This window comes from Diadema antillarum, unplaced genomic scaffold, assembly GCF_040938485.1.
Source record: "Diadema antillarum isolate AM-2024a unplaced genomic scaffold, OU_Dant_1.0 seq00000835_RagTag, whole genome shotgun sequence".
Taxonomy (NCBI): Eukaryota; Metazoa; Echinodermata; class Echinoidea; order Diadematoida; family Diadematidae; genus Diadema; species Diadema antillarum.
Window position 1 is genome coordinate 120646 of NW_027271711.1, and position 22722 is coordinate 143367.

Genomic DNA, 22722 nt, shown 5'->3' on the forward strand with positions numbered 1-22722 from the left:
GGCAATACTTCAAAATTTTACTATTTCCCTCATGTTTACGCAATGCCAGCAGGAATTTTTTTACACTTGGTGTATGCATGTATAACCTAATAGAGATTCTCTGAAAGTTTTTTTCTTTTGTTTTTGCCTGAAAGGTCAAAAGGTCAAAGATCTAGTGAAAGTGCTGAACTAAATTTTTCCTCCATATCTCGGAAGTGGCTCAAGTTATCTTGAAACATACTACATATTTATGCATGTTCTGCCTGACAGTGATTATCTTATGAATTTTAGGGTCAAAGGCCAGATGAAAATGGCAACAATTTACTATTCAATACAGAAATTGCACTTTGTTGAAAATTACTCAATGCATTTAACGTATGAATGGGTCGAAGTCAAGTTAAAGTCCTTAAATCCCAAATACATGCTCTCCTATTCATCCAATTAAACGTAGGTCAAGGAAGGTGAACATTCAACACATTCATGACATACTTGTCATTTTATTATTTTGCCAATTTTGAGAAAATGTACTCACACATTGTCCACATGTACTATCTAGACCTATTAGGAGAATCATGCATTATGGCGGAGGCATACCAGTCGCCATAGCGACATTTCTAGTTTTTTTTGGGGGGGGGGGATTGCCAGTAGGTTTTGCTTCGTATGATATACTTGAAGGATTCACACATTGTGTCTAGTACTTTTTAGCCTGTTTTGTTTGCTAAAATCAATTTGAAACATAAAATCTAGTTTGATTATGGGATCAATTCTAATCATTACGATCAAGATTGAAGAGATCATGTGAATGCAGTCTTTTGCTATTTATATGATGATACAATTAATCACAAGATCAAATCTAAACATTCATACATGTTCATAAACTTGCCCGTGATATAAATTCAGGTCACATTCTGTCATCAAGTGCTATATTTAGCTATAATAACTAGTAAGGGCGCTTAGTGAAATTACTGTTCTTCTAAGGGTATAAAAGCACCAGATTTGGAGAGATAACCACTCAGGGCCGACTCATTGATATTCAAGTAGGAGCCTTCTGGAAAATTGTTATTTCTATGGTATCAATGCTGAATTTCATTTTGCACCAAAATTTCGTGTGCGTGAAACTTTCACAAATTTCGCAAGGAGCCAAGATTCACGAAAGCAAAATGCGCTCAATTCTAGACAATGCACTGAATGCCAGTGGCAATCCGCACAAGTTTCTTGCAGCATAAAAGATTAGTGGCTCCAATTCTTGAAAGTTTCATGACAGGAAAAAAACACTGTCTGAGGGTGGTATGGTAACAAAAAAGAGGTTCAGATTTGTTGTACTTTTTCCCATTTTTCATGGAACTGGAAAACATGAACACACACTTGAATTCTATGATCAACAAAGCATTTGAAACATGGAGGAGGTTGAATTAATCAGCGGTTTAATTTTCAGAAAAATGCTGTTGAGATGCCACAGTGTGATGTACTATTGCCAGTTCAGAGTTACGTACATTTACCTAGACCCTATATTAACCTTAACTAGGCCGGGCTATTTAGAGCCGGGGGGGGCCTCCCAGGCCCCCCCCCCCCCTCCAGATCTCGGCGGTTGACTGCGCGATCGCGACGAAAATTGGCACACGCATTGCCTATGATGTAATCTACGGTACCACGAAGTTAAATTTTTTTTAAATTATCATTTATGCTAATTTATGCATAATGATGCATGAAATCAGACAATTTGGTATAAATCACTAAATAAAGCTCAAAATGGGCACATTGTTTGTGTAAATATTCTTTTTAGTGTCCTGAGTAAATAAAAGAGAAAAAAATTGCGGCCTCAGAAAAAATTTCCTAAGTATTTTATTGTTTTTTTAATTTCTTATATATTTCTCTGTTTTTTCGACTTTATGTTTTTCATTGTTTTTTCGATGAAACTTGTCCACGAAATTGTTTCTGAACAAGAAAATATGCTATTAATTGATTTTAATCAATAAAACCCCCAAATAATCATGCTTTTATGAAATATGCCTGTAAGCACAGTTTGCATTGAAATTGTACACAAATTCACGTTTTTGAGCAATTTTTGGTCTGACATGCACGTACATATTTATGTGCAACTTCGGAACCGCGCACCCGGTTATCACAAATTTGGTGTCAAAAGATGCGGGAGACTCAAAAGAAAAAAGTCATGAAACGTCGCGGCGATAGCTTTTCGCGTTAGCGATACATCGCGCGGAACGTCGAGGGGGGCCTCGGAGGGCCCCCCCCCCCGGCCTAGTTAGGGTTAAAGGGGCTGCAGAACATTTTCTTTTTTTTTTGGGGGGGGGGGGGAAGGGGTGTTCAAGGGTCAGTGATCTCCCAGGCCCCCTTAACGTTAGAAAAAGTTATCAAGCCCCTTTGATACGCAACTAAATTGTGAATGGTACATCACACTATGACACCTCAACAGTATTTTCTCGTCATAAATCCATATTAATTCAACCACATCCATGTTTCAAATCTTTTGTTCATCATAGAATACCAGATTGGGTTCATGTTTTCCTGTTCCATGAAAAATGAAAAAAAATTACAACAAATCTGACCCTCTTTTTCATTGTTTTCCTCCCTCAGACCAATAAATACAGTCGTGATATTTTCGGGACATGAAACTTTCGCGAATTGGAGCCGACGGTCTTCTTCGCTGCATGAAACTTCTGCAAATGGCCACTAGCTGGCATTCAATGCATTTTTAGAATCACTGGCATTCAATGCATTTTTAGAATTACATGCATTTTGCTTTCGCAAATCTTCACTCCACTTGAAATTTGCAAAAGTTTCATGCATGCGAAACTTTCCGCAAAATGAAATTCAGCATTTAGACCATGAAAATAAAAATGTTCGAGAGGGCTCCTACCCAAATATCAATGACTAGGTTTAGAGGGATCATCTCTTCAAATTTGGTGCCTTTATCCACCATGTAACAGTAATCTCAAAATTTGACATTCAGCGACCTGACTATAAGCAATAGGTTATGAGATCATCTTCTTTTCCCGTGTTTGATACAAGTAAAACTCGGTATTAGTTTTATTGTTTAGTGGAACAGGCCCATGAGTATATAATATGCAGATGCATCAATAATCATAATTATCCTGATGTTGCAGCTTTCTATAGGGAGAGTTTCGGAATATTGATGATGTAACATTGTTAAAAACTATTTCATTCCATGTGTTTCTTTAGACCGACTTTCCACGATACCAACCTGTTGAATACACTCACAAAAGTGTCTTAGCTGAGCCTCATTGGGCAGATGTAGATCTGATGAAGCATCCCAAGAATGCCAGGCCAGTGCTGATGTACAACCAGAATGACACCAATTGTAATTACAATAGGATGAGTCACATGCCCCCATACCAGATCAAGGATGGCCTTCCTCTGTGAGTATTATCTTAGAACAGTTAAAATCTATCTGTCATTTTTATGTCTCCGCCACGAAGTGGAGCCGGAGGCATTATGTTTTCAGGCTGTCAGTGCGTCCTTCCGTCAAGGTCAAATGCTCAAAGTTTCACTATTTCCCCATATCTATGCAATGCTGTTAGGTATTGTCTTGAAACTTAATGTATACTTGTATTACCAAATAAAGATTCTCTAGAGAAAATTTTGGGCCATGAGGTCAAAGGTCAAGTGAAAATGTTAAAATTTTACTTTTTTCTCTGCATCTTAGAAATGGTTCAAGGTACATTCATGGAACTTAGTGCATATGCATGTACTGACTAGCAGTGATTATCTTGTGAACTTTGGGGTCAATGGTCAAGGTTAACTCAAACTTTGTCTATTTCCCTCATATCTATTCAGTGTCTCAAGGATTTTTCTTGAACCTTAGTGTATAGGAATTACCCAATAGAGACTCTCTGGGAAGGTTTTTATTTTTGCCAAAAGGTCAAAGATCAAGTAAAAATGCACAATTTCACTTCTTCCTCCTAATCTCGGAAGTGGCTCGAGTTATCATCATGAAACTTACATATATTCATGCATGTACTGCCTGACAGTGATTCTCTTGGGAATTTCAGGGTCATGAGGTCAAATCAAAGGTTGGGCTAAAGTGATTAGATTTTGCTAATTGACACTATTTTTGACAGTTGATATTATTCAGTGCATATTTCAAACTTTTTATGAAAGGGTCAAAGGTCAAGTAAAAATCTTGAAATCCCTAACTACCTGTTCTCTTTGAATGATAAACAATATAGCCATTAATCCAATTAAACCATTTCAAGGAAAGTGAACATTCAGCACATTTGTCACAAACATGTTATTTTATTAGTTTGCCAATTTGTATATGTGAAACTGGGGTCACGCATTGTTGAGACATAGCTAAGCTAAGCTTCCATACATTTTTCCTTGTTTTGATATTCAACCATAGAACTCAATTGTGTATTAGCCTCACCACATGTGGCCAATTACGTGTCTTGTGCATGCGTAAACCAATGTCAGGGCGAGGTTTCCCCTCCACGCCTCTGCTATCCGACCTCTTCGTTGATCCACTGTGAATCAATGTATAGAGATTCACTTCATAAATTATTATATTTAAAGAAATCACATTATATTGTAAAGATTTTGATAACCGATAAGGTGAAAAACCTAATGAGAAAAAAGGGAAATCAGTTTCTGTCATCACTGTAGGGGTACACAGTTCAAATCGGCAAGGTTATGTTCATCCGCCACCAGCCTGCGAGCTGAATGTTGACAATTAGTACCTTACGTTTTCACGTATTAATTGTAAAGCCAGAAATGTTCACCTGCCTGTTTCCCTTTAAGTTTCAAAACTTTTTTGAACCCATATCTCCAACTTTCTGAATGAAAGTTACTAATCAATTTGAAGTTTACTGATAACTGGCAAACGGTTTTTACAAACCTCCATACTTCCTGTTATTGAACCTCGATTTTCTCAGTATAGTATCCCCTGCACTGCTTTGGCAGGCATTTATCCTGTACTTGCCCAACAAAATTATTTTGTTTTGCAAATCATCTTTGTGAAAGTCAGAGGTGTTCCCACTGACGTAACGTTCTTATTCTATGCATGTGTACTATCAGAATTTTGCAAGAATGTGTAATCGTTCACATGTTTAGTGTAGATACTGAGCGTGGCTACTCTTTCACACCACGACCTACTTATATCTCTGTATGTTAATCAAGCCACTGCAAGTGGCACCTGTGTTTGACGCATGTTGAACGGGTTCCTGTTTGTACACCCTGATTTCCATTCAATATTTGTACAGTATTTTTTTCTTCGACGTGTCTTTTAATGGGTACTGAGTACATGGTTAAAAGTCTCGTATTTGATAGTCAATACAGAGATTGCAAGAAATGTACCTTCACATCCCCCTTTACTCCCCCCCCCCCCCCCTCCCTAACTGGACAAGGGCCACGGTCCTTTGGTTTTCATATAAAGGAACTCTAAAGTTTGTAATGAATTTGTATAATGAATTTGTGTCCAACCAATGATTTTATTCAGTTATTTCTGCAACGTAACCATAATTATATATAAAAAAACAAAAACCAAATGTGTAGTCTTTATAAGTTGTCCACACACGTCTAAAATATAGACACAGGGCGTGGCTCCCCTTCCTCACCACGGCAAAAATTATATCTAATATTTTATCGGTCTTTTGAGCCATTTTTCCTGTTCGTATGAGGGGTCAAATACTTCGACACTTTGACTCTCTTGATCAACTTGTATTGGTTTTATTGTGGCTAAGGATCATGTAAGGCACAATGGCGTTGGTTGAGTTAAAAAAAAAAAAATAACAAATAAAGAAAAAAAATAATTTAACACATTAGCCACGAAAAGAATGTATGTTTGTCACTACCTTCCAGGAACCATTAAAAAGCTACCATACAGGAAGATTTTATTTGCCCTGTTGGATTTATCTGACGGGCATCGCCCTTTGACTCGTAAAAAAGTTACGTAATCTCTGATTGAAAATGGTTGCCTTCAATTGCCAAGTCCACCATTACTGGGAATGGGAATGTCAAAGTACATTCCCATCCGGAGCTCTTTGGTTGACAGTTTTCCTTTTTCTTACAACTTATTGTTATTGAGCAAGAACATCTAAAGTCAACCAATTGTCAACTAAGCTTCCATACATTTTTCCTTTTTCGATATTTAACCGTAGAACTCAATTGTACCTTGTAACATCACTACAAATATATGTGTTGTTAATTACGTGTCTTGTGCGTAAACCAATGTCAGGGCGAGGTTTCCCCTCCACGCCTCCGCTATCTGTCCTCCTTGTTGATCCACTGTGACTCCCAACGCTGTGTGTAATGAATGATAGAACCATGGTTTGTTTCAACCATTTTTTATTTCCTATTATATACATTCATATGTACATATATATATATATATTTTTTTTTTTTTTTTTGATGGCGGTTATCAAAAAAAGTTTAACGGGAAAAAAAGAAAACCTTTTTTCGGTCATCATTTTAGGGATACACGGTTCAATTTTGCAAGGTTATGCTCATCCACCACCTGGTCATTCTCCACAGTATGGTGACAGTTTATAGTACCCTCATTTTTTTCACGTATAGATTGAAAGCCAGACATTTCTACCCACATATTTCACTTCATAGTTTCAAAATGTTTTTGAACCCATAACTTTAAATTTTTAAAGAAAGTCACTAATCTCTTTTAATTTATAACTGGTAGATGGTTCTTTTAAACCTCCCACACTTTTTTGGTATTGAACTCCGATTTTTTTTTATTATTATTATTATTTTTAGTACAGCACATCCCTCACTGCTTTGGCAGATATTTATCCTCCTGTGAACTGTCCGGAAAAAAAAAATCCCCTTTTGTTCTACGAATCACCTGTTGAAACTCCGAACCCATTGATAAGACGTTCCGTATTATACATGTACAGTAAGCAGTTTCCTTGAATGTATAATCGTTCACATGTTGTGTGTCGACACGAGGCGTGGCTGCTTTTTTCGCGCCACGGCCGACTGATCTCTCAATGGTAATTTAAGCCACTGCAAGTAGCTACCTGCGTTTGACGCATGGTTAAACGGGTTGCCTATTAACACCCTGATTTCCATTCAGTATTTGTACTGTTTTTTTTTTCTCTCTGATACGTGTGTTAATGGGTGCATGGTTAAAAGTCCCACATTCAATAGCCAATACAGATGTTGCAAGAAATGTACATTTACTGTTCGTACTCCCCTTTACTCCCCTCCCCCCCTCCCCCCTCTGTATAGGGGAAACGTCTCCCTGAACTTTAACTGGGCAAGTGTCACGGTCCTTGAATTCTCTGTCTGTACGTGTTTTAAAACACAACACCTTTATACTGAGTGGTCCGGCTATCCCCTGGTGATCTGTTGTAATTGCGTACTAGTAATTATTGTAAGTGTGACCAAGATGGGTCTAATTGTACCAAATTTTGTATTGTATATTGAATACCCCACACACATTTGCACTTTGCACACACACCTGCACAGTAGTATTGCACTTGCAAAATGCCACATTAGCACCTATGCAGTTGTTGTCTCTCAAATCTCCGGTAAGTTTACATCTCTGTATTACGGAATGGCGTCATCACATGTGAATACCCCCGATATTCCTGCTGACATTATGCCTATGCGCGACAGTAAATATTACACACCCCTTGAATTCAATGATATTGTATCGTATAGTTCAGATAATATTTCACTCACTTCTCATATAAACTCTAGGAGTTTGAATAAAAAATTTTGAATATTTGGAAAATCTTTTGCACTCTTTAAACAATTTTGAATTTTCTGTTATTGGAATAAGTGAAACTTGGTTACATCAAAACTCCCCAGATATCTTTAATCTTACCCAATCATAATTAGTTAGGGCTGATCGTCAAGGAAAAAGGGGTGGCGGTGTTGCGTTTTATATTGCGCAAAATTTACAGTTCAAAATCCGTTCTGAAATCACGTTAAGATATGCAGAAACGTTATTTATTGAAATTGAGAACCCAATCTCTAAAAACGTTATTATAGGTTTAATTTATCGACCTCCTGATCTGAATTGTGAATTATTTTGTGATGAATTGGATTTATATCTCCATAAGATAGGTAATGAAAGCAAACATGTTTTTATTTTTGGTGATTTCAACATTAACTTTTCCCCCACATCCGATAACAATAATTCCCTTAATTTTATGCATTTAATGTATTCATATGGTTTTATGTCGATTATCAATAAACCCACCAGGATAAATCCACACTCGTCAACTCAGATTGATAATATATTTTCGAATGTGTATAATAATACAATTATGGGGGGTATATTATGTTCTGAAGTTTCTGATCATTTACCAATATTTTCAATTTGTGAATGTAAAGTGGGTCGTAATAAATTACATGATAAAATATGGTACTATAAAGAGTCAAAACGTAATGTGGAATTATTGAAACAGAATTTATTTTTAGAGGAATGGACAGATATTTATAGTATTAACAATGTTAATTTGGTATATAAATGTTTTAATGATAAATTGTTGTATTATTATGAAAATGATATTCCTTTATGCAGAATAAAAAGTAACCGAAATAAACCAAGAAATCCTTGGATTACAAAAGGTATTTTGAAATCCATAAACACTCGTAATTTTTTGTATAAGTTACATATTCGTAATCCAACTGAATCTAATTTGAATATGTATAAAGTTTATCGAAATAAATTGACAAAATTGATTCGTTTATCCCGCAGATTATATTTTTCTGATAGAATGAAAAAGGTTTCTTCGAATATTAATGCAACATGGAAAATTATTAAAGAGGTCCTAGGTAAAAAGCCTGATTCTCCGCCAACGGATGATATCACATTAAACGGTATTAAAATAAATGATCCTAATATGTATGCTAATTCATTTAACTCATTTTTCGTTAATATCGGTCCGGAACTTGCTACTAAAATTAGCAATACTTCTGCTCATTTTACAGATTATCTTTTTGACCAAAATCAAGAGTCTATTTATTTTAACCCAACAAGTCCCAGTGAAATCATTAGTATCACTAAATCTTTAAATAGCTCTAAATCTTGTGGTTCTGATAAAATAAGTATGATGTTATTGAAAGAAATAGTTTATCCACTCGCAGAACCGTTAAGTTATATGTTTAATCTTTCTTTATCACAAGGTATTTTCCCTGACCTGCTGAAAATAGCGAAAGTTAATCCTGTACATAAAAAAGATGATCCTCATGAAATTAGCAATTATCGTCCTATTTCTTTATTGCCTAGTATATCCAAAATCTTAGAAAAAATTGTTTATAATAGACTTCTTAAATTTATTAATAAGTATGATTTACTTATTCCCAATCAATATGGTTTCAGAAAAAATTATTCAACTGATTTAGCACTAATACAAATTTATGACAAAATTACGAGTGCTTTTGCAAACAAAGAACATGTTGCAGGTATATTTTGCGATTTGAGTAAAGCATTCGATACTCTTGATCATTCTATTTTACTCACCAAACTTAGTCATTACGGTATTCGAGGACAAGCACTTTTATGGCTTAAAGATTATCTAACTAATAGAAGACAATATGTTATTTTTAATGGTTGTGAATCTGACCCCCTTTTAATTAAATGTGGTGTTCCTCAAGGCTCAATTCTAGGCCCATTATTATTCCTTCTTTATGTTAATGATATCATAAATACATCCTCTCTTCTCTCTTTTGTTCTATTTGCTGATGATATGAATATATTTTATTCTCATAAAGATCTTAAGATTTTAAATGACACTTTAAATATTGAAATTAGTAAAGTATCAAATTGGTTTAAGTCTAATAAACTTTCTTTGAATATAAAAAAGACTCATTTTATTCATTTCAAACTTCATTCTCATAATGAAGATACGTTGATACATATTAACATTGATGATATCCCATTAGAAAAGAAAATGAATTCAAAATTTCTAGGAGTATATATAGATGAAAGTTTGACTTGGAATGAGCATTTACATTATGTTACAACGTGTATTTCTAGAAATATAGGGATAATTTCCAAGCTGAAGTTCTTTCTTCCTCGTTCAACTTTATTTCTATTATATAATTCCTTAATTCTCCCATATATAAGTTATTGCAATGTTGTATGGGGTACTTGCGGCTCTACCAAAATAAATTCTATATTTAAATTACAAAAGAAAGTTATACGTATTTGTACAGGATCGCATTTTCTGGCTCATACTGATTCTCTATTTCATGAGCTTAAAACATTGAAGGTTTTTGATTTGAATATTATTCAAGTAGCAGTAATTATGTTCAAATATATACATCATCAACTTCCATCATCGTTTGATAACATGTTTAGGTTCAATACTTCTGTCCATTCGTACCCTACTCGTATATGTAGAAATTTCCACCTTTTGAATCCCAAATTATTAGTGACACACAAATCTATAAGACATTCGGGTCCGGATATTTGGAATAATCTCCCGGATAATATAAAGTCTTGTTCAAGTATTTATTCTTTGAAAGCTTCACTTAAACGATATTTGATACAATTATATTCTCCAAACCAATTGAGCTAACAAATATTTATAGTATAGATTGTCATCTTATTGTCAATCTCAATTTTCTTCCTACAACTGCATCTTGCACTCTCACCTGCAACTGCACTGCACTCACCTGATCACCTTCCTCCAAGAGAGTTATGTCGTTGGATAGTCATTTTATGAGGCCTCCATCCATTTCAAGCTTAATCGCTTATGATGGTGGTCTCCTGCATTCAATTATCTCTGTTGTTTACTGAAAAATACTGTATATTTTATTTTATGTTTCTGTGTATCTACATTGCTCAATGCAATCACCTATGTGAATCTATTTATGTACTGTTATCGATTTATTTCACTGCACTTGTTATTCTTTGTCTTTGTACTTTTTGAAGTTTGCATTCAAATTGCATCTGATTGAATGCAGAAATAAAAGCAAACAAACAAACAAACAAACAAACATAGTATAGACCTATTAGGAGAAGCATGTATCATGGCTAAGGCATACCAGTCCCCATGGCGACATGTTTAATTTTTATTATCATCATCCCCATTTAAAACCAGTGCCACCATGTGAATTATCTCATCAATCCTCATTATATCTTCTGTTCTCGAATTTTAAATCACTGTTTCATGAAATGAATTAGATTAGAATATTTCAGAAAGTTACAAGTTGCCTAGATACAAATTTAAGCAATAAACTCTAATGGTGCCAGAAATAGATGCTGTTGTGCCAAGGCTTGTTTTCGACCATGACTCAAACATCATCCATGGCATCATTATTTGCTAGTTTTGTTTTTTCATAGGTACCTCTTCTGAAACTACACTGTCACCACAATACCTCACGGTGTATCAGTGATAAGTCTGCTACTACTAGTTACTGCAGCCAGTATAACTGCCCCTGCTCCTTCCAGGGAGGTGAGACAAAAAGGAGAGAACACTGGACTAGTATCACTTGAACCATCCTCAGTGCTGCTCTCCCCAAGCAACCATTCCACTGACTACATTACTGCCAGTTGGCCATACAGCACACATGCGCAATGCTTGTCTTTCACTCGGAACCAGGGAGGGTCTCACCTCCCTGGCCAGAACCGTGTGCCCGCATGGCAGTGATGCATAGGGAGGTGTCACCTCCCTAATTATAGGTTATGTTTGACATTTTGCAGCTAGTAGACTTGTATTAAATGTACATAATAACTATAAAACTCATATGAACATGTACATTAGCGACCAAAGCTGAGCTAAGTAGATTTCTGTGTTCGCTGACCCCAGTCATCCCATTCAGGTGCCTGGTTTTGTATAAAACAAAAGAGTCTGTGAGCCCATCAGCGCACACTCTATTTATACATCGCACCCGATCGATATTTCCATTGTTCGATGGCACATGTAGTTGTCCGTGGAAAAGGGGATACATGCATCGCTTGACTGCTTTCACACAGGTGGATAACCAACCTGTCCGTTCTCTGTCAATGAGCAAAAAGAATCTCGTTTGAGGGCAGTAAGGGCACTTGGGAGAATTGCGGAAGGAACTGGTTAAGTGATATGTCACAAAGAACTCAAACCAAATGGACTTGGACAAACCATAATACAGTATGAAATATTTTTTTAACTTTGGCCCTACTTTTCACAGTCAATTAAGACGGCGTCCAATCAAAACATTGCTGTTTTGTAAAATGATTCAGACTACATTTTCTCTGTCATACATATGTAAAAGATATGGGGAAGATGGAACATGTCATTCCTAAGATACACACTAAAATAGTCTAAAATACAAAACATATTAAACAGCTTTGGCCATTGATCCCTAGTTACATAACCCTGATCGCATGTGATTAAAAAGTCGTCATCTTGTAAAATGATTCAATTTACCTGGTGTATATATGTCAAAATATTGAGGCAACAATAAGCATTTTTTACTTTGACCCTTATTTACATAACCAAGATGGCTTCTGATCAAGACGTCGCTACTTTATGAAATGATCTCTTAACATATCCCACATATGTCCCAAATATTGGGGGAGATAGGTCATGCATTTCTAAAGACTAAAATTTGCCAGATTGTTTATTCTACAATACGGAACTGAGTATTGTTGACTCTTGACCCCAGTTTACATAGCCAAAATTCCATCTGACCAAGAAGTTATTTTATAAAATGATCAAGTACCGTGGTCTATATATGTATAAAATATGGGAGCAATAGAGCATATATTTTCCAAGATACAGACTAAAAAGATTTTGACTTTGACCCTGATTTATATACATATCCAAGATAGCTTCTGATCAAGATGTCACTATTTTGTTTCGTAAGTCTCGATATTAAGACTACGCATTACTGCGTATGAGAATATGTGAGATCTTGCCTGCACGCACATGTTCAATTCATTCGCAGCCGTGTTCTAGAAAGGAAGCGAAGGTACTTTGCTCCTGTGATGCGATGTGTTTTGTACCGAAATTTTGCGCTTTCACTGAAGTGTTATACCAATAGATTATTCCAGTTCCCAGTATGTCAAATGAAAAGTTGAAAAAAATGATGGAGAACCATCCAGCTTCTTCAATTTCTCCATCTATTGCCTCGCTCTTTCCAGCCAAAGCTCCTGCGCAGCGGGATGCAGGCAGTAGCAAAACAGCATCTACTACACGAGCAGGCAGTAGTAGTGCATGCAATACTAAACAAGCTGACCGCATAGTGGCAGCTGCCAGTGGTGGGAAGAAGAAACCCAGCAAAGTGAAACCTTGCTCGGATGCTGGATTTCGATCCACTACCACGGACAGTTCGAACAAGAGTTAGCCGCCGTTCGCTCAAAAATCTTCTTTCCCAAGTTGTTCGTGCCCTATGAATACAACAAAAGAAATACAACAAACCTATAATACGGGGAGAATCCATGCATGCTTTGTGTGGGCTCACTGAGTCATGCAATGAACGCGCATTGCCTACTAAGTGCCGCAGTGTGCAAAGCAACAAACAAGAACGACGTTAGGTGCCCGCTTTTGTTGCTAAATTTGTGGTACCATGGATCGGACATTAGGCAGGAAATTGATGAGGAGCTTGCAAGCTCTGTGACTAGTCTAATGAGCAACAACCTGGAAGAAAAAAACTTGATGACACAGCACACAAGTACCCTTGCCCTGCAGCTTGAACAGGCCTATTTTAGGCCAACGTCGAGCTTGGTGGAAATTACCACCACTGCCACATACCGACCCCATAAGTGCCTCCAGATGGAGCCAGCTGCCTGCTCAAAGGGTGGGCCAGGGCAGGAAGTAAGTGCTACATCAGTGAGAAAAGAGGTAAAGCCCATAGAAAGTTTAATCAGACCTGTTTGAGGCCGACTGAAGTTATTTCATAACATTTGGGGCACGATCACTGCAGATCGATACATACTCAATGCAGTACAAGGCTATGAGATTGAACTGAGCCAGATAAATCTCCACCAATGAGGAGAAAACCCCTCTATCAGTACAAACATAATGAGGCTGAAACAATAATACAATGGCAATTCAGGAGAAACTCTTGAACCGGCGCAAGCCAAGAATGATTTACATATGGTATCCAAGATGGCATCTGATCAAAGAGATTTTATTGTATAGAATTATGCTTAATGTGACATAGTCTATAAGTGTAGAAAAAATGGAGATGACAGGGCCTGATCTTGCTTCTCGAGTTGTTCCAGCTACACAATAGTATATGTATTGCACAACAGCTCTTTTAGTCGAAGCCCAAGTATCACTTTCAAGCAAATATTTAGACATGATCCCAACATCCCATCAAAAAACTGAGGGTACACTCGCGATAGCCCCATTTGACCGTTACAACACATCAAAAGCTGGGAGAAAACTGTACAAGGATAAGTGAGCTACTAATTAAATGCAGTAATGTCCAATTTCCTTTTTAAAAAATAATGAACTGCCATATAGAGATAACACATAAAATAATCAGATTGTGCATAGTTAACTAGAAACTATTTTTTCACAGTGATGATGTCATGATTTTGAAATACTGTAATTGTAACTTCTGTGGGCAATTGAATATATATATATAACACAGTGCTTATATAGCGCATATCACTACCGTGGTGTCTCTATGCGCTTTAAGGAGAGGGATGAAGTAGAAAGAAGAAATGCAGTGTACAATATGTGTACCATAAATGCAGAACCAAACTCATTCATAATACTTTTTTGAACAGAAATTTCTTGAACAAAAATGAATAAGCTACAACATACTGAAATCTGGGTGAAAATTGGTCAAGGATAAGTGAAGTATGCTCGCCTATATATACAAATATCTGGTGTCTTCATTTTGATTTCTTGGGGGTTTTTTTTTTTCATTTCATTCAGGAATTTAGTAACTTTAATCAGTTTGCCAGGATCAACAACCCATCAGATGACATCTACAGCTCATCAGCCTTCAGAATGTGAAACAAAAAATGGAGAGTTTCCATTCACCTGAACAAGCTTTAATGAATTTAATATGAACAATTTTGGGGCATATTTTGCATGTGCAAACTTTCAACTGTGTGACATCATAGTAATTCAAATTGACCTGAAATTTGGCAGACATAAGCTCAATAATATTGCAAAACAATTTTATTTAAAAAAAAAAAAAAACTTTTGCTTTATGTACGCGCATATAGGTGCAAATGATGCATGTGCACAAAATTTTGAAATGCTCAAGATGGCCTGAAGCATATGCAAAATGATTTGAAGCATTTTTAAATTTTGATGCGTGCGTATGTGCACATCGTGAATGCCTAACTAGTGACTATTATGCGACGCTATCACATGTGACTTCAAGTTACTGCTCATTAAATTTGTTACAAAAATAACTTTTGGTTATGAAGATAGGTATTATGGCTGATCATCTGACATGACCTGAAAAAAAAAGAATGGTACATAGATGACATTATGCATGACTGAGTTCACTGAACAGAGACTCGGGTAAATAATGAAAAGGTGTTAATTCTGCCAGTGCCAGTGCATGGATCAACAGCAGCACACCAGGAATCACTAATGTCTGGACATTTCCCCCTTGCTGGCCGGTGCTGCATTGGGATTCCCTAGACAGCACCCCCATGGCATCTCAAGACACTCGTATCAATAACCTCCCACTCTTTCACTCTTTATCACCAACAATATCTGTACACCCCCCTATTCCCACAACCTCCCCATGCCTCCCCAACAATCCATGCAGATCCTGTCTTCGCTGCTCCATAAATCCTCTTACTGTAAAACATGATATTTTAGCAGCATGAAATTTTTGCGAATTGGAGCCAACAACCTTTTTCATGGCATGCAATTTTCATGAAGTGCTTCTGGCATTCAATGCATATAGTGTAGACAAGAGCCTTTGCGTGCATTTTAATTTCTTGGCTCTCGCGAAATTTGCGAAATTCAAATGCATGCGAACATTCCTTGTTTTACAGTAATGCATATTTCCTTCTCCCTACCACCTACTCCCATCACTCTGACCCACCTCCTCACCGATTGTCCAGTGAATCCCCTGCACCCAACCTCCACAATATGCACCTCTGCTTTCCACCCCTTTTTCTCACCCTCCTCCCTCAACTCAGCATACCTATCCAACTTTCTTTCCCTTTCCTCATCCATCCTCATTTCCCATGTCACAGTCAGTTCCACCATTGCCACCCTGTGCACAGACCTAGCCACCAACACCATGTCCGGCCGCAGGGCAGTCACCACCACCTCCTTTGGCACTGTATGATTCCCCTCATCCACCCGCACCTCCCAGTCATCCCCTGCTGCTAGCATCCCTCCAACATCATCACCTTGGCCCTTCTCACACTGTGTCTGACTCCCTCCTTATACAAAACAGATTCCCCTCACTTTCAGGGGTCCATACTTCTCTCTCACCCCCACTTTCATCTTTGCCACTCCCAACATCTCCTTCAAAACTTGGTTATGCCTCCATGTATAGGCCTGCAATAACCCTCCATACACAGATAGAATGTTCTCCAGTGAGCACTTTGCCTTCTTGCAAACCCTACACCAATCATCCTCAAAAAAAATCCCATCTCTTCAGATTCACTGGTGAAGGCAAAACATCATAAGTGGAACTGTTCATGAAGCTGCAGAAGACATTGACCTGAGATCATTCCACAACACCTTCCTCTGCTTCACCCTTTCCCATCGAGTCCATGCCCCCTGTACTCCCTGCTGTGCAGCCTTTAAAGACCGGTACTCCTCTTTCTCCTTGACTGCCTCCACTGCCAAATCCCTCCTACCCTCAACTGCCTTGCTTGCTGTACCATCTCACTCCCCGATGAAACCCGACTTTGCTCCGCCCCACCTGAACAGCACCTCGCATCTCCTTCCACTTTGCCATTGCTAATGTCTCATCCACAGCCTCATCTGCACTCCACTTCCTGTGCTGATCGGTAGCCTAGCTCCTGCTATAGTCTGGTCCTTCAACTCCATCATCATCATCATCACTACCCTAACCTTGCCAGCTTTAAACTCTTCAGCCACTGATGTCATAGGCAATAGCAGCTTATCTGATCTACAAAAGAATGCCAGATCTGTAAGCATTCTCGGAACACCTATCCACTTACAGTAGTACGAGTTCATCCTCTGTTATATCCTCTCAACCCTGGACACCACCACCTCGTACACCTACAGTTGCCACATGATCTGTGGTAGCAAGCCAAACTGGTAGCACCACACCTTTGCATTCCAAGGGATGAGCACCATCATGTCTTTCCTCAAGTACTCCACCACTTTGTCATAGATCTGAACACCTTGATGCCTATCATTCAACTTACCCTCATACCATCGACCAAGGCTCTTCACCCCCTGCTCAGAAACCTGAGGTATATCCTCTCCCCTAATCTGAAACCTTGGAATCACCTTCCCCTTCCGCAATGACACTGAGTGGCTCTTCTCGGCCTTGAACCTTAATCGTGTCCCGGCCACCAATTCCTTCAACCTGTGGAGCCCATCCTCAACCTGTGTCTCGTTGCCAGACACAGTGGTGAGATCATCCATGAAAGCCCTAACTGAAGACACAACTACCTCTACAGCCTCAATTCTCGAAGCCACACACCGGGTCAGCACCTCCATCCCTATGAACAAACAGCAGCGGTGAGACTAGACACCCCATCAGGATGCCAATCTCTAACACCTGCCATTTCGTCGTGTAAGTCTGGGTCGTGAACCTTGTCCTAAACTGGCCGTAGTAGCTCTGCTCCATCTCCCAGATCACCCTAGGGACCCAGAAAAACTCCATAGCAAAACTGATGTAGCTGTGAGGCACTGATCCATATGCATTTGCAAGGTCCAACCAGATAACATCCACATCCTCCTTCTCACATTTGCACCTCTGAATTGACTCCCAAATCATCTGGATGTGTTCCATGCACCCAGGGAAATCCAGGACCCCTGCCTTCTATACAGAGGTGTCCACAAACTGGTTCTTAATCACAAACTCTCTCAACCACATCGCCAAGACACTAAGAAGGATCTTGCCATCCATGTTCAGAAACGAAATTGGTCTAAGCGGACTGATGCTTTTGGCGTCCTTTTCTTTTGGGATATACACCCCTTCGGCCACACACCAGCTGGCTGGAACAATCCATTCTCGCCATAGCACCCTACTGATCCTCCACAACACCCTTTGTACAAGAGAACAGTATTTAAACAACTTATAAGACAAGCCATTCTGCCCAGCTGCACTTCCAGCTCGGGCCTTCCTAACTACCACTTCAACATCCCACACCTTCAATTCACTCAAATCAAATGAATTCATATACTAGCATGTCACCAGAGTGTATGTTGTGTGTGCCCGCACAAATAATGTATAACCATAATACATTTCCCTCTGAAGACACACAGCTGAACTGAACCTTCCACATTCCCAATGAGAGACGGCCAGATCAGTGCGGCACCACAGCGTGAACATCAAAAGCTAGAGAGAACTACCAGATTGACCTTGTTACCAAAAAAAGGTTGTTTACTTGTTCTTTTGGGTACTAATCTCAGGTGATACTGTGCTGAGTGATATAGGAACACCCTCAGGGCAGAGTGCCCACTCCTTTTCGTCTCACCTCCCTGCTCGTACTAGGCCTGTCTTCATCAGCCCAAAGTTTCAAAATAGCGCGCTATTTTGCGGTTACGAAACTAGCCCGATGTCAAAATAGCGCGCTATTTGTGTGGTGAAGACGCAAATATAGCGCGCTATTTGATCAGGAAAATTTCCCAAAAAATCTTGGGCTAGTTCGTGAACTAGTGCGCTCATTCATTTGTGTCTCCATCTGCTCGAAAATTTCTCGATCCCACCATTTAATACATTATCGGGAAGCACTGGCTGATGCAAGCAAGGGATTACGAACTGTACCCTTCATTTTGCTTCCCAGCGAAGGCCCCATCTACATATCACGGATATGGTGTTCCGTAAACTGTCAATGTTGATACGATTTGCACACTAATGTAAGAACAGAATGGTAGAAAATAGACCTGAAAGCTCATTACATGTATTGTGTACATGATCGAGATCGACGCAACGAACATGAGTCAATCAAGCTTGTTACTGAAGTACTATTCTGATACCTACTGTACCGAATCACCTGTCCGTACCAGTCTGTTGTGTATCGTACATACGGTGATACAGGAGATTGGCACAGGGAAATCCACTTTCGAACTAAAGAGTGATGCAACACGCATACATCAAATTTCGGGCTAATTTCCCCTAGCGGGCTGTTTCGAGCTGATGAAGACGCACATTCTCAATATCGGGCTATTTTCCCAGACCGCAAAATATCCCGCTAGTTTGAACTCCGGGCTGATGAAGACACACCTAATGACATTGTCCTCCTCTTTTGTCCTATGATCAATTCCTATTCCTTTTTTATGACAGGAATCCCAAGGGTCGAACAGGAATGCAGGGGAGGGGTCTGCTGGGGAGGTTTGGACCAAATCATGCGGCAGATCCAATAGCTACACGGTAAGGATGTTTTATATGTAGCAGCTAGTGTTTGATTTTCCCATGATGTACCGAAATCTGTGGCTGAATTGTCATTGTCTCATCCACTCTACATAGCAGGAAGTCAGTGTCATAACTTTGTAGTAACTAATTCATATATTCAGTTTGGTCAGTTCTCTAGTATACACTTAAATAAGCACACTGCCAACAGGGCAGCACACACATTTCTTCAATGAAATCTGCTGGCTAACTGACCTGTAGCCAATATTGATTGTCAGTTTCCTTGGCATGCACTTGCCTGCAAATTCAAACTATAACATGTAAATATTTATGAAGCAAATTGTCCTAACAAAACATTTTGGTATATGCAAATGAGAAAAAGAACTAATCACCTATATTCATATTATGTGGAGGTTGTGTGTATATAGGCATGGGTGAGTTTATAAAATTTCAAGTATTGTAAAGGCCAACCAGTAAAAAGTGAAAGAGCGGGAAAATGCAAAGCTGTGTCGTGTGATTCGGATTCAGCATCCTCGAAATAGTGTAAAACCACCAATTGTTTTCAATTTTTCACGATTCAGATGGAAATACATAGGAGTTTAAGGTTTTGGCGGCCATTTCGGCGGCCATCTTGAATATCTCAAAACCCTTACGGATGCAAGAGTTGCATCATGCTGATTCAGCATCCTCGAAATGGAGATATAACAGAGCTGCCAACTCTCCCCAATTTGCCGGGAGACTCCTGGAAAATCAACCTTTCTCTCGATCTCGTGACACATACTCAAAATCTCCCGGATTCTTACATTTTTTAAGGTTATGATATAAACTTCCATAATTGCCCCTTCAAAAATTAGAAATTTACGTTCTCCCGTCCCGCAGGTTTTTTAAAGCAATTGCCAATTTTGACGAGGAAATCGATGACTGTACTGATCATTCTTCTGGTGCATATTGCGAGTACCGACCCTATCGTATTATCCTGTTCAAATATACGATCTTCAAATTGGTTCACAATGTTCAGAAGTAATCGCTAACTTCAGTTTATGGCTGGAAAGAACAGACATTTTCTCCCATAGAAATCAAGCACACGAGTCACACACCGCTAATGAGCAATCTTCCACAGGTTAATACATGGTGAGCATGGTCTGAAGTAAGTTGTTCCCCATACAAACCTATTGGCAATTGGTCCCCATAGAAACCATTTGGCGATTGGTCCCCATTGAAACCTATTGACAATTGGTCCCCATAGAAACCTATTGACAATTGGTCCCCATTGAAACCAATAGGAAGTCAACTGGTCCCCAATAACAAATGATAAAAACTTAGCACCACAGATTCCAGCAGTTATTCCAGCAATATGCAGAAAGTAATGAAAAAAGGTGTACAGTATATTTATCATATATAGCACCAAACACCTCACATATTCATTGTACAGTGGACTTCCGTAATAACGAAGTCCTCAGGACCGGCAATTTTCTTTCATTACTGTAAAAGTAGATATTTTTGCGCGACTAATTTTTCGCGCTTGGCCGGGTAAGAAGAGTTTCATTTGTTTTTAATTCCGCGGAATCAAGACATCCCACACAGGAACACATGGTAAGCAAAAATATTCATGTGCTTTTATTTTTCGCGCTAGTTTCTGGTTGCGCGAAATGGGCGAAATTTCAACACCGCAAAAATGTCCACTTTTACAGTAAATCAAAATATCGTTTTAACCCTAACTTACCTGGGCTATTTAGCAAGCTTGAATTCCTGGGGGGGGGGGGGGGCCATTATGGCCCCCCCTTCAGATATTGGCCGTTGATCGCGCGATCGCCGCTGAATTTTGCATGAACATAAAGCCGGATGTACTCTACAAGACATTAAGTTAAATTTTCAAAAAATTTGCATTTTCTATTTTGAATTAATTAATTATGCAAATATATGCAAAAACCTCATTTTCATTTGTAATTGGCTTATAAAAGCTTATGGAATGCTGATTTTTGGTGTAAATATTCCTAGTGACATTCCGAACATTTGTGCGTAAAAAAAATTCAGTATCAAAATTAATTTCGTATGTTTTTTATTGTTATATCATTTTTTAATGTATTTCTCTGTTTTTTCGAACTTTTGTTTTTGTTGTTTTTTTCAGCAGAATTTGTCATACACATCTTTAGAAGCATAATTATGCTAAAATAAATTTATTTCAGCCATCAAAATTAAAAATATGAATCTTTATATGAATTAATTGAAAAAACACAATTTGTATTGACTTTGTACACAAAATCACGTTTTTGAGCAATTTTGGGGTTGACGAAAATTTTTTGAAGGGGCGTGGCTTCGGAACGGTATGCCCGGACGCGACAAATTTGGTCTTAAAAGTTGTGTGAGACTTGAAAGTAAAAAGTCAGCGAGCGGCGCGGTCAAAAAAATTTGCGCGGCGGAATGGTCGTGGAATTTGTCGAGGGGGGGGCCATTATGGCCCCCCCAGGTAAGTTAGGGTTAACCGGACAAATGAAAAATGAAGTACATAAAGTGCATAATGTTGCAGCCTGAATCTGTACTTCGTTATAACTGGAATTTAGTTATAACCCGTTCATTATAACGGGAGTTGCACTAGCTGTACATTGTACACATCAACAAAAATTAAGACGTGTACGAACAGAATTCAGTGTCTTTATGAAATATAAAGATGTGCACTTTGAACTTTATTCAACTGCTAGCGATGTTTATTATAATGCCGTGATGAAATGACATAATACAGACCTGTGAGACTGCATCGATCATGGTGCTGTATAACTGCGACCAGCCTGAATGCTTTGCGTTCGGGCTGCGCACTGTAGGATACAGGATCATGACAGGGGTAGTATCGCGGATAAATATCAACTTAAAGGACAAGTTCACCTTCATAGACATGTGGGTTGAGTGAATGCAGCAATATTAGTAGAACACATCAGTGAAAATTTGAGCAAAATCGGACAATCCGTTCAAAAGTTATGAATTTTTGAAGTTTCTGCTCAGTCACGGCTGGATGAAAAGACTACTATAGCTTGTGATGTCACATGAGTACAACGATATAAAGAAAGAATAAAGAAAATTCAACATATTTCCATTTTTCTCGCATAACGAAAGAACACTCGACTTCTCTCTTTCAGAAGGCAGGGGGAATAATATTACCCTTAAAGGCAGCCGATCGCCATCCCTAATGGTACGTAAACTCCGAACGACCGAAGTTTGTGCATGCAATTGCGCAATGCCAGACTCGGTGCTATATCCATAAACGTGTGGGACAATGCTACCACTGAGACAAGTGTGTGTGTGTGCGTGTGTGTGTACGCATCATACACAAACATTGTCACC

General features: G+C 38.6%; 1 protein-coding gene across 1 annotated transcript in view; it reads left to right on the forward strand.

Annotated features, from left to right (window-relative positions):
• LOC139740097 (transient receptor potential cation channel subfamily M member-like 2) overlaps positions 1-22722 on the forward strand; it is a 191763-nt gene that overhangs the window by 112503 nt on the left and 56538 nt on the right. Inside the window, exons 13-14 of the mRNA XM_071650683.1 lie at positions 3178-3374; positions 19321-19407. Coding sequence (XP_071506784.1) covers positions 3178-3374; positions 19321-19407 — 284 coding nt within the window. The remainder of the gene's footprint in view (positions 1-3177; positions 3375-19320; positions 19408-22722) is intronic.